This window comes from Homarus americanus, unplaced genomic scaffold, assembly GCF_018991925.1.
Source record: "Homarus americanus isolate GMGI-L3 unplaced genomic scaffold, GMGI_Hamer_2.0 scaffold7626, whole genome shotgun sequence".
Lineage (NCBI taxonomy): Eukaryota > Metazoa > Arthropoda > Malacostraca > Decapoda > Nephropidae > Homarus > Homarus americanus.
In genome coordinates this window covers 13,598,065-13,625,822 of record NW_024718273.1, presented here as the reverse complement: position 1 = coordinate 13,625,822, position 27,758 = coordinate 13,598,065, and the positions used below count along the sequence as shown (strand labels likewise).

At 36.5% G+C, this 27,758-nt stretch overlaps 1 protein-coding gene across 2 annotated transcripts; it reads left to right on the top strand.

The window, feature by feature from the left end:
- Window positions 1-122: 122 nt before the first annotated feature.
- On the top strand, window positions 123-23,825 carry LOC121859421 (nucleolar protein 14-like). 2 transcript variants are annotated; one of them, XM_042356218.1, is made up of 16 exons: window positions 123-190; window positions 3,914-4,103; window positions 5,935-6,084; window positions 8,091-8,208; window positions 8,347-8,612; window positions 9,341-9,567; window positions 10,439-10,569; window positions 10,765-10,989; window positions 12,055-12,209; window positions 13,325-13,465; window positions 15,558-15,623; window positions 16,005-16,169; window positions 16,699-16,865; window positions 20,505-20,837; window positions 21,576-21,731; window positions 23,128-23,825. In XM_042356218.1, exons 2-16 carry the CDS (start codon window positions 3,930-3,932, stop codon window positions 23,216-23,218), a joined length of 2,565 nt encoding a protein of 854 aa, XP_042212152.1. In that variant the 5' UTR covers window positions 123-190; window positions 3,914-3,929; the 3' UTR covers window positions 23,219-23,825. The 2 variants fall into 2 exon arrangements, with proteins under 2 accessions (XP_042212152.1, XP_042212151.1); XM_042356217.1 differs by having other exon boundaries at window positions 10,762-10,989.
- Window positions 23,826-27,758: the final 3,933 nt, after the last annotated feature.

Sequence of the window (27,758 nt, the reverse complement as noted above, 5' to 3'; positions counted from 1 at the left end):
TAAAAATAAAGATAATAATAGTTAATAGCTTGTGTTGTTTTATGTAATAAATTAATGAATAAATATGTTATAAATGGACAAATAAATGATTTATAAAATGTTTTGGCCAGCAGACACTATTATGTTCACCGTAAAATAACAAAGTAAACAAACACGAGGAGTCTCTCTTGTATGATCTGTGGCTGGTTGGGTGAGTATTATCATTATTGTCAAATTTTTCTTCAATTACCCAATTGTTCTAATGACGGTAATTCATAGGGAAGACATTAAGACTTACTTTATGTTTGGGTGCATATTTTTGTGTTTTTCCAGACTTAGAAATACATTAATTTGCAATATAATCCTGAGGATATATTTGCCAGGGTAAATTTACAGTTTTAGCCACAACTACTGTTCACCCACAAATCTTTGTTTTCCCATGGTATTTGGTGTGATTCATTCGAATTTGACCTTCATTTCCGTCGGAAATGACTCGTTTTGGTCTTATCACCCCCCCCCCCTATACAACCTGACCTAACCAACCAAAGAAACCTACCTAACCTTGCCTAACTTCTTATCCGTTCCCTCTATATTAAACAGAATGGTTAATATATAGAACTAATCCGCCGACGAGTTATTTTCATTACTGTTTATTTTCTTGCATTATTTTCATCAGTGAGTTGTGATATGATAATCATTTCCTGTGGAAGTTATTCGTTTCATGGATAATTAGGTGCCTAGGCACGCACTAGTTTGTCTTGCCGGCGGTAATTAGGCAGCGCTCAAGAGAGGAATCTCGTCTTTTCCCCGCGGCAGTTTTATTTTCAGCATGACGTGTGAAGGTTGTCGCCGGTCTTTTATGGACGTAATTTGCGAATTTAGGGATAAAGACAATGAGACCCCTCAGTTTTTCAAAGACCACAGCATCGTTCCATTAGGTAGAAAGTATTGTTCACAGCAATACTGTGAAATAGAACTGGGTTTGTGTGCTAATTCAGTTGTTGTTTGGAAACAATCATCCATTACTTCATCGATTTTGTGGCTCGCGTTTCCCGCCATCTCAATAACAAATCTCACGTCCAGAAAATGCCTAAAATTTCAACATATGAGTAAGTTCTTTCTGTTTAATATACCGGGGGGCGGTGAGAATGTTAGGTAAGGTTAGTTAGGTCTCTTCTTCATACCCACAAATGTTAAGTAACAATTAATTTAAAATTATCCATTTTTTAACACATTTGCCCAAACTAAAACAGTGTCCACTATAAAATAACAGTGAAAATCTGGCATTTTTATAATAGTTTAAATCAATTTCGGCTGCGGGTTAGTCCTATATAATTGCCAACAGAAAATACTTATTTTGATATCTGGTACCAATGAAAGCAGCTTTGTTGAAGCATCATGGTGTAATTTTAGTTTTTTTTGTGGACGTGAGTGTAAACTCAGACTGAACAGGTCTGGTGTAAACAAACAGAACACGCGGCGACTGCAGATTTACGTTAATTTCTATGTGAATTTACTTTCTCTTTTAATATCCATTTGCAAGGGAAGTGGTATTAGAAAAGTTGTTCTTATTGACAAGATATAACTAATGGTAAACACAAAATTGCACTTGTGGTTGAAACTGCAATACCTTTTTCAGTTGTGTGCTTAATCTTCCTGTAAATGTACTGTGTGATGATACACTGTATCTGAAGGAGAATGGTTTCCATTTTATGATGGAGTAACTACCATCTTGGGTAAGGTAAATACAGTATTTAGAAATTGCCAACACCTTATGTATTGAGTCTTAAAAAGAGAGAAAGAAAAAAAATTATTCTATAGAGTTTCCGTCGGAAATTTATGTTTTTTAAGTATTTTAATCTATAAAAATACCCACAATATTAGTTGTTCAAAGTGGGTTGGGATTTGAAGTAGAGGGACTCAGTATATAAGTAGGTGTTGGCAACTTCTAAATATTAACCTTGGGTAATATTGGAAGACTGTAGAGCATCTAGACCAGCAACTTGACAAATGTTTCAATAGATGATAGGTAATACTACTTTTTGTCGGTTGTGGGCCTTAACCAGCAACTTGAGGAAACCTTATAGAGAAGGTGATGAATTTCTTATTTCATGAGAAACCCCATAAATTAGGAAAGAATAAGATTATCATAATACGTACTGTATTAATTTTATGATTTTTTGTCCCTTACTGTATTCTTTGACTACGTGCTAGACAAATACCCATTCTTTAGTGTACAGGATATGAAAAAAAATCATAATAATAAAAAAATATCGTTTCTCCCTAACTTATTTGGCCTTTCTTGTTGGTGGTACAGCGGTAATGTGCGTAACTCACCAATAACGTCAAGGGTTCAGGCCTTGGCCTGGACACACATGCGAAGGCTGTTATCCAGTGTGACCCTACCGAACATTACAGGTTTCCTGGTCCCCTGTACTAACACTGGATAGACCAACCACCTGAACAGCTAGTAAGCTGATAAGTGTTGAAAATTATATTGAAAAATATAGAAACATAAAGAAAAATTTCCTCAAGTTGTTGGTTTAGGTGTAATACTGTTTTTCCAGTATTATAGAATGTAAACCTGAGAGGCAGTATTGTATAGCACATCAAATAGGAACTTAAGAACAATTTTCTATTTAAAATAGATTCTTTCATGAAAGGTCTATAGAGTGACAAAGATATACAAATTTCATATATTATTATGGTTATTTTTTCCTGGATAGCAGTTCATACACATGAGTCCTTTCACAGAGGAAAATTTACCAGCTACTGCTACATTACAGTACTGTACAGTGGTCCCTCGGTTAACGAACACAATTTGTTCCAGAAGGTCGTTCGTTAACCGAAACCATTGTTTCAATGGGATTTTCGGTAATTGGTTCCAGCTCACCGAAAATTACACACAAAGTAAAAATAAATGCAGTAAAGTACACTTACTTTGAGATGTGTATGTAGAAGGCTCCTGGTTGATGATGATGATGATGGGAATTAGAAGTGGGGGTAGAGGAGAAGGGAGAAGAGAAGGAAGTGGGGGTGGAGGAGAAGGGAGAAGAGAAGGAAGTGGGGGTGGAAGAGAAATCACCCTATGCTTCATGCCGTCATTTCACCCATAAAATTTTTAGTTCACTAGGTGTAATTCAAGATTATTTTCTTTAAATCAACACTGCACTACACTATATATTGTCAATATGTAAAATAAATTTCAGAATGACCAATAATTGTACTGTAAAAACGTAAAAATAGTTTATGTTCAAGAGAGTCTCAAGCAAGATGTTACCTCCACTGAGCAGAGACACAAACTGACGCCATGCTGGGTGAGTCAAGTGGCTGTTTGGCGCACTAAAAACTAGTTTCCTGTACTTCAATTATGTTAAATAATTGTTAAAATGACTAAAAATTTTAATATAAAACTTGGAAAATTATTGAATAGTACAACCTTCTTGATATTTAGTCAAATGGGAACGAATTTAAGCAATAGAACCGATTACTGTATTGGCGGACTAATATTCCAGCTGGTGAGCAAGCGAAAACATGTTGAGAGGAATTCGTAAGGAATTCGTTAACCGAATTTTTTTCGTTAACCGAATTGAAGATTCTTATGGAAGGTAATTCGTTAACCAAGGGATCACTGTATATAGTTTTAGGTGATAAAATGAACCATCTTAATCTAACTTAGTACTGTATACCAAACATAACCTAGAATAAGTTATGGGATCCCCCAAGGAACGGAATTTCAGGATTTGGCACATGGTAAACATGCTATGTAGCTACACATAGTTGAGCATAAAGTACAGTATTTGATTTTATGGACAATGATTCTTGTAAAATCTGTGCCAAACAATTAAAATATTTCACATACAGGCATCTACTTACAGCTGAAGAATTAATGTAATGCATTGGTTAAAATATAAAGTTTGACGTTCTTTTTCAGGTTCAAGAAGTTAAATATGAGCAAGAAAGGAAAGTATAAGCCCATGACTTTTGGGGATAAAAAAACAAAAGAAAAAAAGCATAATCCATTTGAAATCCACATTAACCGAGTAAAACATGATGTTGTTGGCCGTAAAAGTAAGGATGATCGTGGTTTACCAGGAATTGCCAGAGCTAAGGCAGTAAAGAAGGTAACAGTATAGATTCAATAGTTGATTTTATTATTGTAGTTTTTGTGCAGGAGTTTGATACGGTACTGTATAAGGAGATAGATATTACCTGGTACCTTATTCTATATCTCTGATGCCTCACTTCTTTGGGGAGTTGCTATGCCAGAAAAGTGTTAAGTTTCCTGGTCACTACATACTGGAATATCTTTTACCTTTCTATTCTATTTACCCCTGAGCCTCTTCCCTCTTTAATATATTATTCATCATTTTTATCCTTCCCCTTCATCATTGTAGACTTCCACTCTGCATATACCTGTACTCAACAATATATCCTGCAACATTCTTTTTTTTCTACATCTGCCTTGTCACCCTTTCCTCTGGCATCCTAAACGATCTTTGAACACCTATACAGTACACCATACCCTCTCAGCTATTCTAGACCACCCATACTCTCAACTGTTTCTCATCGCTTTAGTTCTGTCCAGTATTAATACCAAATGCAGCCTTCAGATGACTAATTTATTTGGCTTGAATTTAAGGCACTTTTTTTTTTCATGTCCGTGTTTCACTGTCATATCTCAGGGTAAGAAGTATTTACAGTATATATTTATACCGTACTAGTTATTCCTCAGTTTCATATTTCTCCTTCATTCCCTATCATACTCCCAGTATTTTTCATTGTAACTATTCATTTTACTTTACTCAGTTTTACCAGTTGTTATATACTGTACAGGTATTTCCAAAATCTACTTTATCAGACTACTTTTTCTTATATACTCTTTGATTTTCCTCTGCCATACACCCTATCAGACTCAATCATCAGTCTTTTCAATATTTGTTCATTCTCCTGGAAAAGTAGTTGTCATTTACATACAGACATGTTCTTAAAGAGCACAGAGTGACACTAAATTAGCACATATATTTTTTTAGTTGTTCACTTAACTTTTCTTGTTTGAACAATTTGAAAGGCTTAGTGCATGGTGAAACACTGCACACACAATACTGTACTGTACTGTACTGTAATGAGAAATAACCTTATATACAGTACAGTATATCTGTAGTAGAAAAGATGTTTCAACTGCTTGAAAGTGGGTGTGGTGGGAACATGACATGGGGAGAGGTAGTGACAAATGATCTTGGTGATAAACACACAACCAGTGAGATAGCAAGAAATTGTGCATACTAGAGATCTGCCATCATTTAATCACAGCTAACCCATGCAAACATTGAAAATGTACATAAAAGATTAATGATGATGACATACTATGTTAAACCCATTTATAGAAATCATTATTTGTACAACCAGGGTTTGCAGCTACCAGTAGTAGCTAGGAAATTCTAAATATTGAGCAAGAATTATTTGTTTGATTAAAAACTGATACCATTGCCACGAGGACTGACAGTGTTCTTGTGTGTTACATTATAAATGAATTGATATTATTGCTGAATGCTTATCAAAGGAGACTTTGATTCTAGTTCAGAATGATACTAATCACTTTACTGATGTTAAAGATTTTTTATTACCTTAATCAGTTGTTATGACTCGATTACAATACAGGAGAATCTATTAAGAAAGACTACATTACTGATACCTGTTTCTCCTTTACTGTAGGTCTCCATACAACTGCATTAAAGTTCTGTAGTAAGAATATTGGTCTCCATATACCATTACTTCCTTATTAATATCATTCTTTTATATACTGTATACAGTATTTAATTTAACATTCATCCCTGGACTTAGCTACCCACAATTCTCTCCATAAAAATTCAGACAACAATATTGTGTCTGATCAAATTAGTATGTAATCTGTCATAATGAAATACTATGATGACCCTTATGTCAATTTTACAGAGGGAGAGAACTTTGCTGCAAGAATATAAAGTACGCAACAAGAGTAATGTATTTGTTGATAGACGGATTGGTGAAAATGACTCAAATATGGACCCTGAAAAAAAGATGGTACTCCGACTTGCTGCTGAAAAGAAAAGGCAATTTAATAAGGTAATGTGATATATATGTTTGCAATTACTGTACAGTTACTGTATATTTTACAATTAAAGTAGTTTAGGAGTCACACTTGTAGATGAGAAGGCATATATACAGTATTTCCAAGTACTGTGTGTGTATATATTTACACTCAAAACCAGATTGCATACTCCTTGGTGGGTGTACTTGTAGGAGCACTGCCAGATGTTTTCCACTCATGGTTCAGCTCTTTTTGAAAGATGGCACAAGAAAAATCACAGATTATCACTCAGTGCTTTTTTTTGGGGGGTGAGGCATTGCCACTATAAATACTCAGTTGTTGGCATTGTTGCCATATGGTGTTTCTGGTATGCATATTGATTTTTTTTTTAAACTCACTGCATCAAAAATGATGGTATATTTGACAGCCACAGCTTACATAGAAAAACTGTCCCTGATTTGTTAAGACTGTTTAATAAAAAAAATAATACCATTGTAAATCAGTACCCTTTGTATTTATATACCTGTACTATTATATCTTCCTACTACACATTGTGAAGTAAAGAAAAATGTTAAACAAGTATGATTATGATGACAACTACTGTACATAATTTTGTATACTGTAATCTACAGGCATATAATAAATTATCCAAATTTACTTTTATTTGTCGTATGCTCTGGCCAACTGTTTTTAAATCAATATTTGTGACATGATAGGCTAGCTATTATGTGCTAAGTGGTAGTTTGTGTAAATTAATCCTCAAGAAAAATGAATACAGTAAGATCTCATATTTTGCGTTTTTGAATTTCGCTAGCATTACCTAATGTAACCAAGTCTTATATTTGGCGTAAAATATCGTGAATTTCGCGAGATCCAGCCAGCTGAACGCGAGATCCAGCCCTCATACCAGTTATAGGTAGTCATTTCTGCTACAACGCGTGTTTTGTCAACGCGAATTGGTTGCAACACGATTGGTGAATAGGGGAATGCCATTTGTAAAACGCGAACTTTTGCAGACGAATGTTGGCTATAGCGCGATTCCATCCTCAATGTTTTGATTCCATCCTCAACATTTTAAGTGTGGAGCGGGGTTATTCAATGTTTATAGTTCACATTCAACATCACATGTTCAATTGATTCGTGTCCTTCGTTTGTGAAGTGTTTATTGAGAGGTACTCTATAAATTTATTTTTTTTAGTTACCCAAAAATACTGTATGAAAAGAATAAGTAAAAAGAATGTTTTGCAGTGAGGACTAATAACGGTTACACCAGCGCTCTCTGTTTACATCATGTGATCAGTTGAATTGCGTGATTTTCGCTATTTTCTCCAATTTTGTTGTGGTAGCGATGAATACGGAAAGACAATGTAAGAAGAATGTTTCCAGAAGTGTTCTGGTGATCGAATTGCCGGTGGTGAAAGTAAAAGAGGTTTACAATGCAGCTATCCTGTTGTAACCCGCGCCATCCTAGCGACCGCCCGGGCTGTTATTGTGTGCTTTTTTGGGTGGTGCTACCACCTGTCGAGTCAAGATAATGGCCTCTCCCTCTACTGGGGGTCCTACTGGTGCTGGTGGGGGTGGGACAGACCCACCTAAGCGGTCAAATAAGGAAAAGGAGAAGCGGGACTATCACAAGGGAGTTAAGTTTACCAAGTACTCGATGCAGGATAAGCAGCGTGTGATTAAATTACTTGAGGAAGGCCTAAAAACTAGTTTCCGGAAAGCACAATCAAGTCAATAAAGGCAGAACATGTATCATTTGGAGGTTATAAATGGGGAAAATCAGAGGTTGATGTAGAGTGGCCAGTCTATATTGTTATTTTTCCCATTAGCTTATGTACTGTATTTGCATTTGGCGCAATTTTTCCAGTCTATATTGCTCGCGAAATACAAGATCTTACTGTAATTAATAAAAGTGACCAGTCTATACTTAAAGATGTAACAAAGCAAAACAGTGTAGATGTAATGTATTAGTAGTTTTAATGAAAAGTATTTTAAGTGAACTGTACTGTGGATAAAATATTTTATATTTATCCAACAGAAATCACTCTTCAACTTGAATGATGATGAAGAACTAACTCATGGAGGTTTTTCTCTTGATGCCAACCTAAATGATAAATTGAACATCAGTGATGATGAAGATGATGACATGCTTGATGGTAAGACATTGTTTTATATTGCAGAGCTTCTTGCTTCTTCTGATATTAAGATTGAACCTTATTATATTATGTGTGTGTGTGAGTGAGAGAGAGATAGAGAGTGAAAGGTAATTAATGTTATCACTTTTTATCCAAAAGCCCAATTTGTCAAGAAGCAACATTTTGGTGGTGGTGGATTTTTGACCAAGAGTGAGGACCAAGGAGATGATGACAAAGGGGATGGCAAACCAAAGAGTAGGAAGGACTGGATTGATGAAATCATTGCTGAATCTAAGAAGAAGAAGGCTGAATCAAAAAAAGAGAAAGAGGAGCAGTACGAAGCTGTCAGTAAGTTGGATGCCGAGCTTCAGTCCTTTATGAAGATCATGGCGAACTATACACTCACTGATGAAGATAAAATCAAGGTAAATTGTATTGCTTATGTATATTACAGAATTAGGCTGAGTAATAATATTGTATTGAAACATCTGCTATCAAGTGGTACGTGCAAAGAAAATTAAACATGTAAAGAATTTTCAGGTGTTCTACTGTGTTTTGTAAGTGACGTGTTATTGCTTGATGAATTTCTTTGCTGTAACCCAGATTATTTAGGAGATATTGATGTACTTTCCTTACACTGAATATAATCTTAAGTTCCATAACACTTAAGATTTTCTTCTCTAGGAAATATTAGTGGGTCTTAAGTTAAAAGAATCAGTCTTGTTAGTTTTGGTTGTAAAGTTAGACCAGGTTAGATTGTATGTACTGTATACACTTTTATCTTAGTAAAAAAATTAAATAGTAAACAAAAGAAGTATCCATATTGTCATACCTCTCCCTGGTAGAAAAAGAAATCTACTGTAATATCTTCAAAAGTAATGAACCAATTAATGAAAATTTACAATGTACATATATTAGGGCTGGACAATTCAAGTTTATTCAGGGGTTGTTGCATGTACACACAGCAAGAAAACACAACAGCTTTTTTTATATGGAAAATACAGTATCACTATTACCTGTTAAAATGTAAACTCTTCTAATCCTGACTTAAGTATCTTTTTTTTCAATCCTGTTACATATTTATTTAAAGTGATTGAATTCTTATACCCCCTTAGTCAAATACAGTATAAAATAATACTCTGATTTTTATTAGGCCAAGAAAAATTGCGAGTTCAGAGACTATGACACCTTAGTGAAAGAGCTGGGATTTGACCGCAGTGGGAAGGCTTTAGCAGTAAACAAACTCAAAACTCCTGAAGATCTAATTAAGGAAGAACGGCAGCGACTGCTATCTCTGGAAGCAGATAGGGTGCAGCGGATGAAAGGAGAACAGGACAAGTCAGGTGTTGGAATGAAGAGTGCAGATGACCTTGATGATGGGTAAGTTTAATTCTGCTGCATTGATATAACTTATGGGTGCGTACATACATAGGGATAAGTCCCTTTCTCATTCTTTTATATGCTGTCATCATATGTAGAGATCACCAAGCAGTTAAAACAGAATGTTCTTGTATTGCATTATGCACTGAAAACTAAAGGTTTAAAGAATACATCTCACATATGGTTAGTAGATCACTTGGACAAACTACGGTATCAACAAAGGGCACCAAACCCCAGGGAAATCCCTTTATGGGTATTTCTGAGAGGGGTGTATCTTGATAAAGGTTTTCTCAATAAGGGGGCAAAGCAAGTGGACACTGTTGTGCTAGGAAGTCTTGATGGCTTTTAACTGTAGTATTTACTCATAATTTCTATTTGCAGCTTTGCTTTATCTCCTTCCATTTAATTTCCTTTACCTACCAGGCTTTCTTTAGCTATTATATATAAGACCATTATTTACATTACTCCTACTATAAGTAAGATATTGATCCTGAAATCCCATTTTATGGTCTTGAGCATATGATCTAAATTCCTTCCATTTAACCTAAGTTAGGGAATGGGAAGGGTGAGATAGAGAGTGGTACAGTAGTTACAGTGGAAAAGGATGGAGAATTAGTCATGTTTTCTGTAGTTGGGTGAGTCAAAGAATAGTGTTGGGAACCAAAATTGTTTAGTGATCTTTCTTGAATAACAATACGCCAGCCACTGTAATCAACATGATGTGGTGGACATTATGGGTGTGGATGGTAAACGAACAGTACAATACCATTCACTCACTCTTGGTTACAGAAATGGGTTCTCAAAATCAGTCATATCTCACTCTGAATAAATCATGTAAACTCTCTGATATATGACAGAACTTCATTTTCAGGTTCATTTTGGAGAAGGATGACAGATTTCATGTGAGCTACAAAAATGGTGAAATGATAACAAAACAGAATGAGTCTGAAGATGAAGTAGAGAATGATGAAGAAGATCAAGATGAAAATAATAATAGTGCAGGTGTGTGCTACCATTTTCTACTTGTTTCATGATAATCTATGTGTTTATAGTTTACTTTTACTTTGAACTGTGATTTGTGATGCAGACAAGTTTCCTGGAAGTATTAATAAGTTTGAAATAGCGAGTAGAATGTGGTATAGTGATATATTCATCACAATTTTGGGTATATTTATAGCATTGTTTTCATTTCAGAAGAGGAGGAGGGGGAAGAAGAAGAGGAAGAGAATGAAGGGGAAAAGGAGGATGAGGATAGTGATGATGATGATGATGAGAGTGACAAATATTCAGATGTCCTTGAAGATAGTGAAAGTGAAGATGAGAAAGAACCTCCAAGGGAAAAGAAGATAGTGAAAGTGGTTACCAGTAAGAAAAAGGAAATGATGGAAGCAGCAAAAAAAGAAATACCATACACATTTGAGGGTAAGGAGAGAGAGAGAGAGAGAGAGATTAAAATACAGTAGATTGAAGGATGAGGTGAGGGAGGTACTGTTGTGGGTTGAAGATCCAGGAAGAAGTGGTTTGCAGGTATGATAAGAGAGTACAGTATACAGTGTTTTAAGTGGTTTTATGGGGGATGGACATGCTGCTGGGTTGTATGCATTGACAGGATAAAACCAATTTGAAAAACCTGATGCTTTGATGTTGAAGGTAGCACTGCTTTAGAACATACCGTAGTTGTTACAGGAGCAAGTTTGAGTGATTGATAGCAAATAGAGAGGGAGAGAGAGAGAGAGAGATTCATAGGGACCATCAACCTATACTGTATTATCAAGTATGTACAATACTTCTCTTTTTTTTTTACAATGAGGCCATAAACATAAATTATCACATACTTTTTATGATACATATAAGGAACTGTGACCCAGAGAACACACATTAGTTATATGCTGTATATATAGATTGGAATACACACTAAAATACAGTACAATATTGTATAAGATAATCAGATGAAGACATGGATATACAGGTAGAGTATAGAAGCCTTCATCCATTGATATACTGTACATAATTAACCTGATTAGAAAATACAAATATTCACAAGGGGTGACTTTTGATTAAATTCTGTAAAAAAAAAATATTAATCATCTATTGGCATATCTAAATCTGTTGGGAAGGTGACAACCCTACAAAATGGCGCAAAAAAAACAAAAAAACAACAACATGAATATGTTTGTTAATTCTTCCCCGTCTGTTTAATTCTTCCCCGTGGGTTTAATGTGTGAAGTGTTTGTCAGTTGCTTAAGGTATATTATCATTTGATGTGTCTTTAGTTTTTCATCTCACTATGTTTTTAGTTATCTGTTACTTCCAGTTTAGTATTGCAAACTGTGGTAACTGGTTTAAGAGTCATTGATGTCCAACCAAAGTTGCCATGGTCCTTAGAGAACATGAAACAGTAAATGGTCACCATGGACTATAAAATGACTACTGTAATGACAATATTTATTTTGATTAATATTTTGTTACCAGTATTTTTTTTTCCAGTTCCCCAGGATTATGAATCTTTCTGGGCTTTGTTGGAGAATCATTCACCAAAAGAAGTAAGCCTCATCTTGGAGCGAATGATAACGTGTAACCACCCAAGTTTAGGCAACAATAACAAGGACAAATGTGATGATATATATGCGTATCTCTTGCAGGCAAGTGTTTTTTTTTCTTCGTTTTTTTTATTTTCATGTCATATTATTGGTGTGCTATTTACTGGATTACTATGAAGTTTTGCTGTGTTAAATAGTAGTTCTTGTATGTACAGTACTCAAAGTATGTGTAAGTGTTGAAGGGATATTTCATATAGTATAATCTAGGTGTACACTTGCTCCAAAAAGTATCTTTATGATTTCGTGAGACAATATGACACAACGGACGAAGGATTTTGACAACCCTACCGAGACAAAAGGAGTCACAGTGTTCATTTTGAAAATCTTCGATTCCCTCCATAAAGATACTTTTTGGAGTGTGTACCTCAAATATTATACAGGTATATTCACACTAAGCCTTTTCCACTTTAATGCAGGATGGCCTCAATCAAGTGCAAATATACATGATACTGTACCTACATCCATTGTCACTCACTTATTCTTACTGCTGTAATAGATATACAATAGACCCTGGGCATTCGTGGGTTTGCGATTCGCGGTAAGCAGATGGTGGCTAGCTTGCGAGCCTTTTCCTGCGGCACAATGAGACACCCCACACAGCATCTCATGTTTTACTCTCAAAACTTTAGTGTTTCTGTGTGAAAATAGCCCCTAAAAGACTGCCTAGTGTCAGTGCTAGTGGAGTGAAACGTAAAAGGCAGAAGTCAGGGATAACCCTGACAAAGAAGGCTGAATTATTAGATAAGTTAAAAGAGGGGGATGAGTGCTGCCGTGGCTGGTCAGTTGTTTGGTATAGGTATACAGTAGTGCACTAAGGTAGTTTAAGTCGCTATTCGCAGTTTTGCCAATTCACGCCATTCCTTGGAACCTATCCCCCGCGAATAACAAGGGTTTACTGTAGTCGGTTATGGTACTCCCCTCCCACAACAAGCTCCAAGTATCAACCTTGTTTATCCTGGCACTGCATTCAACTTTGCACCACCCATAAGCAGCACATCTCTACCAAAAAAAATTAATCAAAGTTATGCTCTTTGCTTTTTCACACACCTTTCCATTTGTAATTTAGAATGTTTACATCTCTCTCTAGTTACATAAGGAATACCATTTTTTATATTTATTTATATACCCGGCACTAACTCTTAATATGTTTTCAACAGACTTTACATGTATTAACGGATCCAGATGGTGATTCTCCTATCCCTGGGGTGTCACCAATGATATATGTGGATTCTTTCATACAACACATCTTCACAATCACTCAGGTGTCACCAGCAAACTCTGCAAAGGCTCTCATGCAGGTTAGTATGAACACAGTGTTGCCATTTGCCAAGATATTGTTACATTTACACAGTTGATGTTATTTTGGTATACAGTAAGTCCTCTGTTAACGTCGTAGTTACGTTCTTGTAAACTGCTATATTATGTGAAACAACGTTAAGTGGATTAATTTTTCCCATAAGAAACTTAAGAAATAAGTAGGTTTCATTCCCAGCTTCCCTTCATCCCCATAACAGGCATCACAGTCAAGACAATGTAAACTGATTGTAAATACTTATACAGTATATTTTGCAGTGTAAATACATACAAGTATAAACTACAGTAATGTTTAATTAACATTTAGTGAGATATATTGTACTCACCGATGGCCAAAGATGAAGCGAACGAGTGGTGGGAGGGAGGGTGGCACGAATCATTGAGATTCATAGGATCCAACTCCCCTTCCCCCACTGCCTGGGGGTTGTCTTGTGCTTCTTCTCCTGCCATCTGTTTTCCTCCCTTCCGAATAAAAGCATCCAGTGTTAACTGCCTGGTTTGCTTCTTCTTCTCTTTGTGTAGTTCATAGAAGCACTGAAGATTATCCATGTCATTTCGGTGCACTTTTAGAGTTAGGTTCTCTATTAGGGTAATCTTCAGCCACCATATCCAATCCATCTTGTATACGACTGAATGCTAGAACAAAATCAATATCACTTGGTGGTCTTTTTGAAGCGATTTTAATGAACAAATTAGAACAATAACGTAAACAAGGTGAACACAAGGTTCACAGAACACACGATGCATCCACACTTGGCCGAGGTTGTGAGACTAATGCTCCGCGGTGACGTTGTACATCACTAGGCAGGAGAGGGAAAGTGTTGTGTGGAGCAAATTAGTACTGTCTGGCCGACAACGTAATTATGATTTCACACAATGTTGTGTGGAGCCTCGGTATAGAAATACAGTAGTATCGACATAATAACGAAACAATGTTAACGGGGGCAATGTTTGGTGAGGACTTAATTTATGGGTCCCATAAACCTGATGCGGGTACAGCACTCAGTAGATTAAGCTTACTTTTGGTATACCAGAAAGCAGTGTGACTGCTACTGCACTTATTTGTATTCACTCCCCCAACTGTGAAGTTAGATAATTATTAACAGCTGTGGGTGCAAACCAGTGACCCATATAACAGGAGGCGAATGCTGTAGCCACATGGCTTCTGTCCTTGGTGAAGGCTATTAATTCCTGAAAATATATACTGTATATTTGTGTTTCATTGATAAATAATAGAAGATCTAATCACATCTGTTGTCCCAGGAAAGCTTGTAAGCCCTATTAATAATGTAATGGATTTTAAGAGCAGTACACAAGACATGAAATATGCAAAAGCAGCACATACCCACTCAGTACAATGGTTATGTGAGACATGCTTGTGGCATGCTTGGCTTTAGCTCTCCTGTACCCACATAGAGGTGGAGCAATGTCTCTAAGAGTCAAGACCAATTTATCTTGTACAGTATATAATGAATTTGTGGTAGAAATAAGGTCCACATATAGAACCCAATACACATATGTTGAACTCACATATAACAAGGATGGCCAGTATTGGGGAGATTTTGTGTGCTTACATCTGATTTTCATGGCTACTCGGTAATTCATTTATAAACCCTTGGGGGATCAGCGAGCCAGTTCAAACAGGCATATATTTGTGTAAATTGTGTGTTATAGAGAGACTTAAAAATAAAACAAAGTGAGAATTAAATGAACACATTGGTTGGGGCATTTGGCTTGCTGATAAAGCCATCAAACTGTCCCAGAAACAGAGTCACATTTTACTTTTACATAGACAGTTGTGTATTATATGGTGGCTGACACAGTTTCTAATACCTGGTATTCTTCTGTGTAGTTGGATATCATTATTGAATGTTATTTTAATCTATATGTCAAGCACACTATATCAGCATCCCTTGGAGTACAAAGGTTTCTCTTATCAGGATAACACTTGGATGAGAAAAATAGAGTCCCCCTCCCCCCCTCCATACTATAAAACTATTTTTCTCTTTCTTATCCCCTCTTGGTGTGATAATTATGTGAAAAAGATTGTCAATATGCATATTTCTCTGTTTTCAGGTACTACTAGAGAAGTATGAGGAGTGTTCACAGTCAAAATTCAAGAGATATCCAATGGCCAACACGGTTAGTACACTACTTGTCTGCCCCAGAAACAGCTAAGCTACATGTGGTGATTTTGATATAGAATTAGTTAGTTTGAACAAGGTTTATTTAAAAAAACAAGCAAGAACTGTACAGCATTTAGCACATCATGGAAATATAAGGAAAACTACATAAATGAAGAAAATTGCACACACAACAAAGAAAATAGTATGTCACAGCCTGTTGCCTCCAACTGATCCAGTGTCCCACAGATTCGGCATACAACTGACTTGGTTCCTGATTTTCAAATTAAAAAATATTTCTCATTGGAAATTTGCATATTTTTAAGAATATAATATTTTTATTTATTTTTTACTGTATCATAATCACTGATGTAATAAGGTTTTTTTTTTTTTTTTGCAGTTTGTGTTCCTAAAAATTGCTGGGATTCTTTTCCCCTCTTCAGATTATATTCACCCAATAATGACTCCAGTGATGACATTCCTGACTCATTTGCTGGGTCAAGCCAAGGTTGTGTCTCAAAGAGAAATCACTGCAGCATTATTTTCAACACATCTTTTGCTAGAGGTAAGTTTCATATTATAGGTATGATCTTGAAAAATACACGGTGTGTATAGTGAGGACTGCTGGATGTAGTATTTACTTTGAAAATTTTACACTAATTATTATTATTGCTACTGCTGTTGCTTTAGGAACTTTGTAGCTTTTAACTACAATGGTGATTTAACTCAGAAGCTCAAAAACATTCAAAGGCATTAAGGTATATTAACTTACTGGTAGTTTAGCCACATCAGGTAATTGTGGCTAACAGAGGTAAACGTGGAAAATTGCCATGAAACATTAATGATGAACTTTAAAGACCATTTTTTAACCTATTGAGAAAGAGAATACATACATACATGTATAGTAAGGAAGCCATTTTCGTAATGGCTTCCATCTTTTGTGGTCATTCATCTGTTGAGTTTTAGTAGAATCAGTTAATGTCAACTGCTAAATACTGCAGATTGTGGTTGTAGATTATACATTTATATTGTTTCTATATTATAATTTTTAAGTTAACAAATATAATTGTGATTTCTTATTTATTTTCTTACAGTATTTAAGCCAGTCCAAAAGGTTCGTTCCAGAATTAACAAACCTACTGAATGGTCTGCTCTTCATTGCCATTGGAGCTAAAAAAAAAGTACATCTTCCACTAACTCCACCATTTAAACCAGTTGGACCTGCTGCATATCTTCTTGTACTGGAAAATACAGTAACAGAGTGAGTGTTTTTTTTTTAGCTGTATTTGCCATTGCACTTATATTCATTGATCAAAGTGACTTATGAAACCGTTTTTAGGCTCATTTAACCTTTAGGTCCTGTTGCGCCTCAGCAGTTCATTCACATAATTTTTATATGGCTTTGTTTAAGCAGATATTTTAAATTGCAAAAAACATTTATATTTTTGAGGGAACCTTCAATATTTTACTTATTATAAGGAGGGGATGGGGGAGTTATGGTATGTTTCTATTCGTCATTAACATCGCTCATGTGACGGGAAAGTTTTCTGTTATAATAAATAATGTACGATAATGAGTTTGGGTTACATTCTAATTAATTACCATTGTACCTTAGGACATCTAAACAAAGAATAAACAAGTAATTAACTTAGCTCTCTGTTCGATTTTGCCCTGCATCTTAATCATGGAATGAAGAGTGATAGAAGGCAGTCTCAACTGGACAAATGGGAGAAATAAACGCAAAGACATGTACTAAATCCAAAAGTGCAAGCGCTTTGGGGCAACTGAGAAGTGTGGCCATATGTACCAAGCAGATACAATCTACTCTTACAGTACTTGTAAATTTTCTTTCCGTGTGCATTTGAGCTTATGAAAAAAAAACGTTCATTCAGACATTTATGCATGTAAACATTGTATGTACGGTATTTAAAAACTTCATACACTGCTACCATTTCTAGGGGAGCAGGCCAGGCCAGGTGCTTGGCATCATGGGGACTGCTCTATTAAACTGCTTTTTTATAATTTCTTTAATACCTGCATGGTGTGTTTTATATATATATATATATATATATATATATATATATATATATATATATATATATATATATATATATATATATATATATATATATATATATATATATACCCAGTACGTACTTATATGTAACCTTGAGCTGTACATAATAGGATTATAAGTATGTCTCTCAGGGTCACTTCCCCAAACCTTATATTTCCCACTAGACTAAGCTCTTGCTAACCACAAGAAAATTCTAGAATGTAACTCCCATGGTTGGCAAGATAATTCTGTATTTACAAATGAGTAACATACAGCAGAAGAGAGTGACTACCATGTATTTTATGATTAGCTGTAGGGAGTTACAGTTCCGATGTCACACAAGTCTGATGCGCAACTGAAGTCCAACTCTTAGCCAGAACATGTTTTGTTGAATAGTTTAAGAATATTTCTTATTAGGCTACACTCTTCAGGTATCTCTCTTTTCCCGATTGGGTTTTCCTGAAAACCTAACGTTAAGCAAAATTATCGCTAAACAAGGGATAACACGGAATCGGTCTTCTGGAATTTATTCACCTAAATGCACTGTATTTAACGGTAATTTGCTATCATAATAAACTACAGTAAAGTAACACTCACCAAGTCCACGTCAAAAGCAAAGTCGTCATCATGTGTTCTCTCCAAGGCTGGAGGACTACTGTTGCTAGGGCCGGCACGTCACTCACTTTCCGAGTCAGAAAATGAGGCTGGAGAGTCTGCATTGTCTCGGATGGGTGGTAGGGCGAGAACTTCCGGCTTGAAGTGGGTGACACCTGAGCTGTAAGGAGGTGGGTCCAAGACTGAGTGATGACTGTGGCATCAATGGCACTTGTTTTGGCTTGAAGACACTGATGATGGACGACTTACCCTTTGCCGCTTTTCCATGTCGAGGTCTCTGTAGCAGTAAATATCTTTCTCTGCCAAATATTTCACCTCCGCTCTCCATTTCGGGTTAGGACCATTTTCAGAGAAACTAATACGTGCGTCATCAATAAGGGAGAGGATTTGCCAACAGGTCAATACTGAGGAACTTGACAGGTTTCTCTGGTTCAGCTTCCTCCTCTTCCATCACTTGCTTCTGTTCCAGATTCATGAGGTCCTCATTGCTAATCTCCTTAGTGTAACTGTCGAGAAGTTCAGTCATGATTTCTTGGTCTACCTCATCGAACCCAGCTTGGTGCGACAGGGTCACAGTGTTGCGCTGAATCTCCTCCAGCCTCATGAACCCACACTCAGGCCACACACCATTCAGTGTTGAATCTTTAACCTCATCCCTCAATGCACCGATATTGTTAATCGTCTTCTTTATGTTGCAATTGCGCCAAAACTCTGTGGTTGGCATGTCTTTCTGTCTATTTGTGACGAGTTGCTGCATCATATGCCACAGATATTACGCCTTGAAGATTGCAATGACACTGATCCATGGGTTGGAGGAGTTGGGCATGAGAAACATCACCTTAATATTGTCAGCCCAATCCTCCAAGCTGGCAGAGTGTGAAGGTGCATTAATCAGGATCAGAAGAAATTTATTGGCAATGTTTTTCTTGTCGATGTACTCCTCGAGATGTTTGGAGGTAGCCCAACCACATAGCTTTGGCACAGCACAGTGGTCACCCATGCCTTAGAGTGCCATATGATGGGAAGATATTCCTTAGTGTAACCCTTCCGTGTTCTGGGTTTTTCAGCTTGGTACACGAGTATCAGCTTGAGTTTAAGGTCACCCTCAGTATTAGCTCTCTGTAGCAGTGAGATGGTTCTTGGCTACCTTGAATCCCGTTGCCATCTTTTCCTCCTTGGCAATGAAGGTTCTGGAAGGCATTTTCTTCCAGAACAGCCCCATTTCATCGAAGTTGAAGACTTCTTGGGTGCTGTATCCTTTCTCCTTGCCTTAAGGAGTTCTGGGAAGGCCAAAGCACTCACCTCATCAGCACTTGTTGCTTCACCCGTTAGACGTAAATTATGGAGATTAGATCTCACCTTGAGCTGCTCAAACCATCCTGCACTGGCTTTGAACAAATAGACAGTAGTACTCCCCAGGGTTGCGTCCTTCTTCAGGTCCTGCTACAGCTTCGATGCCTTGGCCATGATAGTGATGATTGAGAGAGGCACTCGCCGTTGAGAGTCTGGTCCTCAGTCCACAATTCCAGGAGCTACTCAGTGTTCTCCATGACTGGATCACTTACCCTCATGAGCCTAGTGGCACTGACCGTGGATATATGCTCAGTGGTAGCTTTCAGTGCAGGTGCCTGTTTAATGATGGTCAACACCGTTGACTGTGTGAGACTCTTCACCACTCTCGTGACAATGATAACAGCGATGCACAGTAATAACAACGGCACAGTGATCACAGCAATAATGTACGCAGTGATAACAGCGAAGCATGGAAGACATCTATGAAACGACAGGTGAGTAGGCGGTGTGCATGTAGCGTAAACAAATGGCAGTAGAGATGCACTCATGGAGCAGAGTCCCAGTTTTTCCCACTTCCCTGCTAGCAAGTCGAGATATCGCTACACCGAGTTTTGTCTTAACATTAAACGATAAAGAAAGGGTATTAAATGTTTTATATTGCTAAACAGAATTATTGTTAAGTAAATTAATGGTAAATGAAGGATACTTGTAGACTGACAAAAACTATTTCATTGGCCCCCTCAAATGATAAAATTATTGTTTGAAGTTTATAGAATGCAGTGTTTTTTATTGTCTGTATATATTTTAAGAGCATGGTCAGCTGAAGAAGTTTGCTCGAACAGAAAATAAATTTTGATTAAAAAATTTGAGTCCCTAACTATGATATGTACTTCAAACTGCATAACATATGATTAACACTTAACTGTTGTTTTTCAGGTATACAGAATCTAAGCTAACATTAGCCAGTATCAACAACACAGAAGCAGAATTGACTGATTCCTTCAAGATTAACATCTTGTGTAAAACTACAAAACTTCTTAAACAGTTATGCAATTGCTGGTCACAACTTCCTTCAATACGCACCATAATGGCACCCACAATTAAACTTCTGGAGTCCCTTTCCTTAAAAAATTACCCAGACTCAGTGAACAAGACAGTAGAGGAATTATTGTCAGCAATTAGATCCTTGCCTATTCAAGGGCAGCCACTTGTTAAGGCAGAAGGCAGACCTGTATCAATCAAGATGTATGAACCAGCAATTGAAGAAATGTAAGTCTAAAATGTGGTTGTGTCAAGTGGTTTTAGCTGTAAGAATTGTTTTATAAATGGAGAATGTTAAATCCATATTACAAATCAATCTGAGTACCACTCATACCCGAGGGTTGGCAACCACAGTCCTCCACTTGAAATGTTTTTAGGCTTATTTACCAATCCTCCAAGATTTTGTATCTCTCTTGGGATCCAGTTTTTAATTTCACTCATCTATCCCAGTCTCTTTTTCCTTGGCTCTCCTACCCTCAACTTTGCCCATTAATATTTCTGTTATTGTTCCCTCATCCCTAATTAAATGACCAAAGTACAGTATCTCATTTTTTTTCTGTATATTTCAAGCATTTCTCTTAATGTTTTTGCTAACCTTGGTAGTTCTTCATTGGTTTTCCTGTCTGTGTCACTTATTCATAACATTCGCCTGTAATGCCACATTTCAAAGGCTTCTAACTTTTTTCTGGTGCCTACTGAAAGTGTCCATGCTTCTGACCCATACAACAGTCCTTGCCATAATATAGTATATAATGTTACTTCCCAAATACACAAAATTTTCCATCTTGTTTAATTCCCCTGTTGCTATCCACAATTTTTCTTTTAGGATTTATTTCAATTTGGAAACAACCATTACTTTCATCTGTACAGCATTAACTCTTAACCTATATTCTTCATCTTTTTGCATAAGTATTTATTTTTTCATATGCCTGTACAGTAAATACTTAATTAAAATCTATTTTTTAGAATTGAAGGTGTGAAGAAACATCATGGAACAAAGTCTTACCTTGAAAAGCAGAAACTTACACACAAGTTGAAACGGGAAAGAAAAGGTGCTAGAAGAGAGATTCAGAGAGACACAGCTTTCTTGGCCAGACAACAGCTAAAAGAGGTGCTTCTGAGGTGAGTAATAGTAATGTTTTATATCTTGTCTATAATTGTTGACTACTCCCCACTACAAGGGACAGAATACATCATGCACCTCACCATAAAAGACACAGAAATAAATATAATAATCATTAAATTATATTAAGTGAACCAAAGTGAGTTATAACCTACACAGATTGAAAGCTCCTCCAACTGTCCAATTTGCTTACAGAGTTCATATCATTGTCACTAAGACTACTGGACACTTCTTATAATGCTCTAGATGTGTTCCTGAAAAACAGAACATTATAAGAAACATCAGTATATCATTGGAAGTTCCAATAGAGATGTACTCACAATAGTTCTATTTCTTACCTATGAGCAATATGTGCGGGTTTCACTGGGTATTGGAAACAGCTCTAATAATGATTCTATGCAGTAGATCCCTGATTTGATATGAGAGTGGGAATGAGATTTGTTGTGCAAATTTGAATCATGTTAAATTGTTCAATGTGAAATACAGTTTAGGGTATTGCAGCCTCTAAACATACATAAAAAAATCCCTAAGACACCACCTTTTCTCACTTCAACACTAATTCCAAAATTTCAAAACACTTTAGTAACACTTATAAAACTTATCTTGAGTCTGAACTACTTTTTCCTGGAATGCAGTTGTTCAGACTCAAGGTAAGTGATGGAATAATACAGCGTAGGGTGTTGGGAATCGTGCAGATCTGTGCTAGTGATCAGCTGATGTTTGCAGATTCAAATAAATTTTTTACCTCTCCTTATGTCATCCTTTGCCTACCTCTAGCTGTCCTCCATATTTACACTTATGCATCTCTTAACCCAATTGATCACATCTATTCTTTCCACATGCCCAAACCATATCGGCCTACCTATATACAAAACTCCACTGATACTTTTAATACCTAGGCACCCTGAACAGGATTTCCTATCTCTCGGTGTCACATTCACTTCACTATTTTCAGTTCACTTCGTTTAAACCTGCATATATCATCCTCTTTAATCACCCATTTTCACTGTCTTACAACATCACATTTCTCACACCAGTTGCAAACATCTTTCCTTTCACATGGAGGGAAGGTCTTCTTGCCGTTAATAAAGGCAGCAACTCCTTAAACTTTCTTCGTCCACTTCTGAATCTTGCAACTGAACTAGCTTCAGTACCCTCCAGCACTGATCATTGTCACCCAGGTAACAGAACTCATTGACACAGCCCAAGGATATAGCCCAGTGTTGAGTTTTTAAGACATGACTAAATAGTTAGTCTATTCTTGTATATATTTTATATCATTCATATGTGCCTCCTTGTAATAGTATTAGGTGTACAGTTTCAAGATTCTTAAATCACAAAAATTATTATTTTTTACTTATATACAGTACATTATATTATACCTTTGTCTTACAGTGATGTTGAACGCAAAAGAAAGATTGGACTGCTTATGAGTGGACTACAAACACAAGAGGGAAATTTCAAGAGAATGAAGAACCAAAAATAAATTATAAAGATAAGCAGACTAATTGTTTGTAATAAAAATCCTTTGAATGATTATTACATGAATAGAATGCCAGAATGGGGTGCAAAGTCTTAAAGAAGATTGCCAGTTTTTGCTACTTGTACTTGCATGATCTTTCACTTCCAGCCACTTTGAATAGTTACCTTCAAACTCAAGATCTGTGGCCATCACCCAGCTATCAGCATTCATGAAATTGGTTCACAAACAACAAAACCTGCCTAACTAATGATAATTATTGTAGTACATAAATATCCCTGTACTGTAATTTACAAACTAACATTAAAAACATCAATAAAATACCATCTAGATAAAATATGCAGCAAAAACAATTAAGGAAATGGCAAGTGTAAGTTTAACACAACCACCACTTGTGTGGATGCACCCAGCTTGGCCTCAAACCTCGCCATAGCAACCCAGCCTGGCTGAAGACGCTGCCTCTGTTGACCCTTAGCAACGCTTCCACTTTCAACCACAAAGAAATGTTTGTACCCTTTATGTTTTTGATCTTAGAATACTGGTAATAAATATTTTTTGCATATTCTGTATGTAGGATTGTGTGCATGTAACTGAATAAAAAAATATTAAGAAAGTTATGTTTATCTATCCAAAATTATGAGTAAAAAAAATAACCATAATTCTCACCTCAGCCTTGTAGAGCTGGATGTGGCCACCCCAGCTGACTTCTGGGGGCGGGTGATTTGAATTTTTGCTGGGACCCAAATTCATATAAGTGTAACATGAAAAGGAGCTGGTAATTTAGGAAAATTTGTATATGCAAATTTATGTATATCAAATGATCATAAAGTGGGGTATACCTGTACTGATCACCCTTCCCTGACTATAGTGCATTGTTTCCCAGCTGGGAAGAGATGCCCCACCCCTCCTCAAAAGTTACAGCTGATTGGCTGTTGCAAGTCTGTCTGATTTCATTCTGAAGTAATGATGCGTTTCTAAGTGAGTTTATTCATAATCGTTGAAATGATCGTTTCTGACGAGAAAGATATTTAGTTAAATTATATAAAGATATAGTACAGTATACTATACATTCATTATTTCAAACATGAGCAAGTACGTAGTTTATCAGAAATCTTATACTGTACATAGATTAACTGTTAAACTCTGGTTGCAAATTCATGCTTTTGGAGGAAGCATTTAATATACAGAGTATACTTATTTTTACCCACCATAAGGCATACTAAGCCAAATTACCTTTCAGTAATACTACATTATGCAAAAACTAACATTTTAAAAGATCAGAATCACATTGAAATATTACACGGCCTCTGAAAGTTGGTGAATGAGTGTGACAGACTTGGAACCTTGGCCGCTCTAACAGTCAGCAGAGGCGGGAAATGTAAAGCTGTTCGCAGTCATATTTCCTGCCTCTGCTGAACTTTAATTTAGCTTATCTTTAATAGGTTTAGCTGCATATTTTCATCTAGATAGTATTTTATTAATGTTTTCATGTGTTAGGTAGTAAATTTCAGTAGTTGTGTACAGTAGTACCCCGCTTAACGCGGTCAATTGAACCCACAGGGTACTGTGTTAAGTGAAAACCGCGTTAAGTGAACAACAGAACATATGGGATTAATTCCAATAGAGACTGGCCGGACCCCCAAACTCTACTTTTTCCGACACAATACCTATGTTCTAGTAAAAATAACATCTTAATTTTATGATGGTACATGCACACAATTAATGCTTAAGAGAAATATTTGTAGAACGCGAACGCTTGTTTGCTATAACGCGATTTTTGCTTACCATTTCTCCAATTTTGTGGTACTGTATTAACTGTGAATATAGTAAAGAAGAATATCAACAAGAAGCGTTCTGGTGATAGAATTCCCGGTGATGATCGTAAAAGAAAGGATATAACACTTGAAGAGAAGCTCGATTTTATCAACCTCAAAATCACCCTTTTCCCCCATCAAGTAAAGTGTTACATTTACTGTATGATTTCATTATTAGATATGAATAGGATATCCTATAATTGACATTGCTCCATAAGCCCTGTTATTTCTATTACGCGATTTTCTATAACACGATATTTTACAAGAACACAATTATCGCGTTATAGCAGAACTACCTGTATCTAAAATTTGTATATCTAATGCAAAATCTATGATGTTTATAATCAAAATGATCATCAAATTGTAAGAATTCCAGCAATGTAAATTATATTCTGACAGGATAATTTGTATGAATTTTATGAGCTAAAACAAATATCTTCAGTTAATAAAAAAAAAAAAAATATTCTTCACACCGTAACAGATGGTCGGTCGGTTCCTCCCTCCCCCCACCTCCCACCAACCCTCCCTACCAGATGTGTGTGAAATCGCGCTAAGCGAAACCGCGTTAAGCGGGGTATTACTGTACTATTAATCATTAGTTAGGGAGTCGTTTTTCTTGTTTGAGAACCGATTTCGTGTTTTGGGTTATTTTTGTCATTGGGGAACCGAACCTTATTTTTCCCTTATTTTTTGCTATCCGATTTGAAAATTCACCTAACAATTTTCATTTTTAACCCAACCCATTCGTATCTCAAGGATACCTGTACAGTAATAACAAATGATCGAACTGATAAAACAAAATGTCAGTTTTATAATGTTATATTACACTGTTTACCCATACACTTCATCCTTGACCAGCAAATGGTCAAGGCGTATCTGGTGCTGTTCTGGCAGCAGCCAAGTCAACTGTTATGTTGGCACACCCCAACTCCCTCCCTTGAACCCCTCCTCCTCACTGGAATATCAACAAGTTACAATTTCATTTTGGAAAGGAATGGAACCAGTGTTGAACATTGATGAACAGTGCTTAAGCCAGTGAAAACAATGCAACAGTACCAGCGGAGTCGTACTCAAGTTAACCCAGTGATAGCTGTCTGTGAGACCCAACAATAAACAGCGATGTGTTAATCGGTCTATGATAGAGAGGCCTGGGACCGCACCTGACTGTACACCACTTGAGTGAGCGAGGTCCTGTTATACCAGGCCACGTGGTGTCTCCATAACGCTACGACACCACGTAGTGAATGAGTTGCTACAGCATCATGTGAGATCCCCCATAACACCATCTGTGAGGGAATTACTACACATCAAGCCCTTCATAACACCATCTGTTAGTGAGTTACTACACCATGTGAGGCCCCTCATAACACCATCTGTGAGGGAATTACTAAACCATGTCAGGCCTTTCATAACACCATCTGTGAGGGAGTTACTACACCATGTGAGGTCCCTCATAACACCATCTGTGAGGGAATTACTGTCCTATACCATGTGAGGTCCCTCATAACACCATCTGTGAGGGTATATACTGCACCACGTGTTTGTTGTTCAACACCTCAGTGCATGTGGCCTACGTGATCTCCGCTGCAAATATTACTTGAATGTTCACTGAATGTTCCTTTACCTTTCTCTAATGAAAGTTTTTGTTAACCCCCTCCCCTATGTCAATGTATGTAATAAGTCATTTATATCAAATGTATGTTTTCAGCTTTCAGGTTGCAGAACTCTTTCAATAAACCATTAATTACTTGGATCCCGCTTCCTCTATCAAGGAATAAACAATTGAAATTGAAAATTGAACCATTAATTATTATTACTACACTATGATTTATTTTCCTTTTGAATACTGTACAGAATTATCAATGTTCTTTCTTGGTAACCCAATAAAAAAGAAACATTTTTAAACACACAGAAAACTAAAAAGTTATATATACCCTGAGGAGGATATCCTGACTCTGTTCACCCTGTACTTGTATTTTGGCATCCTGATACTTTAATATGCTGCAAATGATGCCAGCTACATAAAATTACTGTAAAAATAATATTACATTTCTATGTATGTGTTTATTGCAGTAAGACCCCGTTTGATGTTTTATATATAGCAATGAATTACATAATAAAAAATATTTTTATTTTTATTAATTTTTTATAGATTATAATTAAAAACTATAGATATGGTCCTATTCACTAGTCCGCAAACAGTGTGTGGTGATAAATGGGATGAAATCATATGTGTACCTGTGACTAGCAGGGTATCACAGGGCAGTGTACTGGGCCAGTTGTTGTTTGTTTCATTAATGACATGCCAGAAGCTGTACACTCTTCCATACATGTGTTTGTGGACGATGCCAAGTTATTTAGGGAAATTAAGAGCCAAACAGACTGTGAAGAGCTGCAGAAAGATCTCTCTGAACTTCAAGAATGGTCAAGGAAATGGCTCCTAAGATTCAATGTCATGAAGTGCAAGAGGATGCACCTGAGTCACACCAATAGTAAGGTGGTGTATCACATGTTCCAACAGGACAAAGAGACTGCATTAATTGAGACTGAATGCGAAAAGGACCTGGGTGTGTATGTCGACAATGAACTTAGGTTCTCGGGCCATTGTGAGAAGAAGGCGAATTAGGCAACGAAACTAGTAGGTCTTATAAGAAGGATGTTTAGATATCTGGATGGTCCATCGCTCATCACAATCTTCAAGAGTGAGGTGCTTCCCCATCTGAAGTATTGTT

Excerpts from the sequence above, each read along its gene's own strand:
- LOC121859421 (XM_042356217.1), top strand. The coding sequence starts at position 3,930 with ATGAGCAAGAAAGGAAAGTATAAGCCCATGACTTTTGGGGATAAAAAA. Across the intron at positions 9,568-10,438 it reads GCAGATGACCTTGATGATGG|GTTCATTTTGGAGAAGGATG; the intron begins GTAAGTTTAATT and ends CTTCATTTTCAG. Across the intron at positions 12,210-13,324 it reads TATATGCGTATCTCTTGCAG|ACTTTACATGTATTAACGGA; the intron begins GCAAGTGTTTTT and ends TGTTTTCAACAG.